This window comes from Anopheles funestus, chromosome 3RL (genome assembly GCF_943734845.2).
Source record: "Anopheles funestus chromosome 3RL, idAnoFuneDA-416_04, whole genome shotgun sequence".
In the NCBI taxonomy this organism is placed as follows: domain Eukaryota; kingdom Metazoa; phylum Arthropoda; class Insecta; order Diptera; family Culicidae; genus Anopheles; species Anopheles funestus.
Window position 1 is genome coordinate 8,336,291 of NC_064599.1, and position 3,756 is coordinate 8,340,046.

The 3,756-nt window shown below is 45.5% G+C and overlaps 1 protein-coding gene across 1 annotated transcript; it reads right to left on the reverse strand.

The window, feature by feature from the left end:
- Window positions 1-1,818: 1,818 nt before the first annotated feature.
- On the reverse strand, window positions 1,819-2,666 carry LOC125770721 (cuticle protein-like). The gene has a single exon (XM_049440671.1). It carries the CDS (start codon window positions 2,552-2,554, stop codon window positions 1,949-1,951), a length of 606 nt encoding a protein of 201 aa, XP_049296628.1. The 5' UTR covers window positions 2,555-2,666; the 3' UTR covers window positions 1,819-1,948.
- Window positions 2,667-3,756: the final 1,090 nt, after the last annotated feature.

A 3,756-nucleotide genomic window follows, 5' to 3' on the forward strand; every position in this document is an offset into this window, starting at 1 on the left:
ATGGAGGGGTAATACGTTTAAAAGCCCAACGAGCATGCTTTAATTTTGATAGGAATTATTACGTCGGGTGGCTTTATACGTTCACTAGACACAGTTAGCTGTCGAAATGCTTATCACCATATGGTAGCAATGCTTTCAGTTCCACAAGTCGTCATGTCATGGTTTTTGTGCGACCAATTTCAACCTTAAATCAATCTAATCGTCAAGACATGGCATGAATAAACCTGCTTGAAGTGCAAACGATGCCGTTACGTTAAGGCCACATCCTGGTTGCAGCTTTATCTACAGTTCTGGTTTATTTTGGTGAACCAAAAAACAACGCAATACACAATGTAGCAAACCGGGCGCAACCGCAACCGGCTGCTGTGGCGATACACTTTTACTTTTGGGACGGTAAACTTGCACTTGAACTTTAAAGCGCAAGACACGGCCAATGTGATTTGCAAGGTTCTACCAGTTGTCCGCGCGAATATCGGTGGGCTGCATCTGTATGCGTTGTTTCCCTTTTGCGGAGTTTCGTTGTTGCGTGGATTTGTTAAATTGTCTCTCGGTGGAGGTAGCATTTATGATTTTGTTTTAATTGTTTTGGGTTGTGGCTAGCTGAAGTAGAATGCGTACGTTATGGCACCAACGCATTAAAACGCCGAAAGAAGGAATTCCGGCTCAAGTTTACCAGTGCATGACGAAGTGTGTTTTCGCAGTGATCTGCGATTTCTGCCATCATCATCGTTTGTGGTTAGAGGGTGGGTTGGCCGCAAAGTTACCGATTTCGTTAAGTATTTATTTTTATGAACATTAATTTTGCATACCTGTAAAACCCTGTTTGACAGGTGGGTAATTTTATACAAAATCTCAATCAACAAAGATTTCTTTCGATTGGGTTTTCTATCTGTGCTAGCTATTACTTTACATCATTTCCTCTACTTAAACGTGTTGGCAATACTGATTGATCGTTCCACTCCCTCAGTAGGAGGCAAACCGTTCGATCAAACTAATCGATTGCCGTAGAAAAAAGTGCCACGGTGAAGTTGTTGAGCGCTAAAATCAATTTGACAACTGATCGATGCCATTTGTTATTATTACTTGCAAAAGAAAAAAAACCGAAACACCCTCAAAAGTAAAGTTACCCCTCGCGGTAGGGGTGGTAGGTTCTTGAGTCTTTAGCCACCACCCCCCCGGGTAGGTGTTCGAATGGGCGGCAAATAGCCGGAATGATACAGGTAACTCGCACTAGCGTCTGTGCCCTGAAGCGATGTGTGCAAGGAAGTGTATTCGCAGATATGCTGTGGCAGTGATCTGTTTTGGCATTGCCGTGGGACACTGCCCAAAATTTTGTGGGGTTGGTTAAAGATCGTAAAGATCACGAAACCGCAGACAAAAAGATACAGAAAAATCGGCACATTAGCGTTTTTTGTGCGGCCGCTACCAACGACGCCCGATCGAGCGGGAATGAATGAGGAAGTAGTTCAAAATGGGGTGTATAATGTTAACATAGGAATTAATTGCTATCGCTGTTGTTACTTTGCGAGTCCTATGCGTGTTGGAGACTCTATGTAGTCGTCTTTGTACGATCCTCCCAACCAGGGCGGCCGGTTGAATGAAAGCGAAACTATTCGCAACTATAAGACACGTTTTGCCGGAAGTGGGACGGTGAGATGATTTTTTTGCTTAATTTAATTTTCATATTTTGGGAGTCACTGTTGGTATTTCAAGGCTATTAAATGCTGACAAGAAATTTGACATAATGGAGGATTTGATTCGGTTTCGGGTGTGACTCGAGATCGGTTCTTTCCAAAAAAGAAAACAAAAAAAAGATAGTTGTACAGTTTAAAAATTTAATTTATTTTCCTCATCTTTCAATAAAACAAATCCGAAACGTTGAACAAGAGAAAAATAAGGTTCTCGCTTGCCGAACGCCAAAATGATCGTAATGCACAGTCAGGTTCTTTTAGTGAAATTCGTTAGCATAGACAGCCGGGGCGGAGTACACCGACGGGTAGCTGCTGACGTACGACGTCTTCAGAGGAGCAACATAGGACACTGGGGCGGCCTCGTAAGCGACGGCAGCTGGAGCAGCCTGGACGTAGGTCTTGACAGCTGGTTCAGCATAAGCGTAGGTCTTGGCAACTGGGGCAGCATAAGCGTAAGTCTTCTCCACTGGAGCAGCATAAGCGTAAGTCTGGACCGGAGCGGCATAGACAGCTGGGGCAGCATGGACCACTGGGGTAGCAGCCTGGACGTAGGTCGTCTTCTCAACTGGCGTCGACACAACGGTCTTCTTCACGGTCGGGGCAAAGACTGGCTCAGCGACCTGCTTGTTGTGGTACTGGGTGAAGCTCTGGTGAGAGTAGCCAGTCGGGACGGACTTCTCAACCGTACCGACGTGCGCAATGGCCGGTTCTTCGACGATGCTCTTCTGGTACGAAATCTCCTTCTGGGCGACGAGGGTCGGTGCAGCAGCAACAACGGTCGAGTAGGCGAGTGGGGCCGACTGGAACCCTGGGGCAGCAGCGGCAACGGCGAGAACAACGGACAACACCACCAATCGGAACATATTGGATTGTTTTTGTTTTGTTTTACTTGTTAAGAAAAACACGAAAGGTCTGTGTTGTTTTGGAGCTTTTGCTTGAACGATTGAACGCTGACTGTGCTTTTCGGATCGGCAGTTCCAATCTTATATAGTGACCACGAAAAGTACGACATCATCCGCTCGGTTGCGGCCTCCCAAGCTCGGCGGTTCCGCTCACTCGCGCGTCCTCTCTTTCTGCTTTGGCTGGGATCCTTCGCCATCTTGCTCCACCCAACGCATCGACCGGCGTCTCCGTATCGGGTCTCCGATGTTTGCTACGGTTTCACACTTTTTATTTTGCTTTCGCACGGTCGCGACTACGCGACTATCTATGCGACTTATGTTCCTCCTCCGCAGGTGACCTTCCGTGCGTCCTTTTCGGGGTCTCTCCACACCGGGCTCTCGGTTTGCATCAACATGTGCTCTTGGTGCGTTTCCTTCTGCAGTTCGGGTGCAGTTTGGGTAGAGCGATGGGAAAATGTACCATCGGATGTCCTTGATTTTCGTGAAGGGAGTCACCACAACGGAGCATGAATTTGAGATGCAGGAAATTGAAATCTCTTTGTTTGCAGCTCGACGATATGCAACGGGGTTCAACGATATGAAGGGATTTTTTTTATTGCAAAGTTCCAAATCGGGAGCTGTAACGCTGTCGGGTTGCTGGAATTTTATTCCCGTTCTGGGTGATTGCGTTTCGTGGTTTTGTGATTTGCTTATTAACGAAGAAGGTGATTAACTTTCCGAATCTCATTATACCTGGGACGGGTGGTGCCTTATCCATCAGCAGGCAACGGACGGCAATGAGGTTGAAATTGAAGTCGTACTCGGTTTGGTAGTATTTCATAGTGGTAATATATTATAGAATACAAATCATTCATAACTGCGAACCTTTTGTGCGAACTTGAGGGACGTTTTCCGAAATGTCATGAGTTTGTAGCCATGCTGTTTAGTAACGTGGACATACTTTACGACGGAATGGTTTGCATCATTTTGTTTTCTTGCAGTAAGCTGACATGTTCTACGGTCATGTTGTGTTCTAGTGCGCTTTGGCATGTGTAATTTTACAGGTCTTTGATTTATTTTTTACAGTTTTGTGATTTTACCTCAAGAAAATGTCAAAAATCAGTTTTACAACAGCAATGTTTATGGACAAGAATGTTCGATATTTTATTGCTTGTTCTTATAAG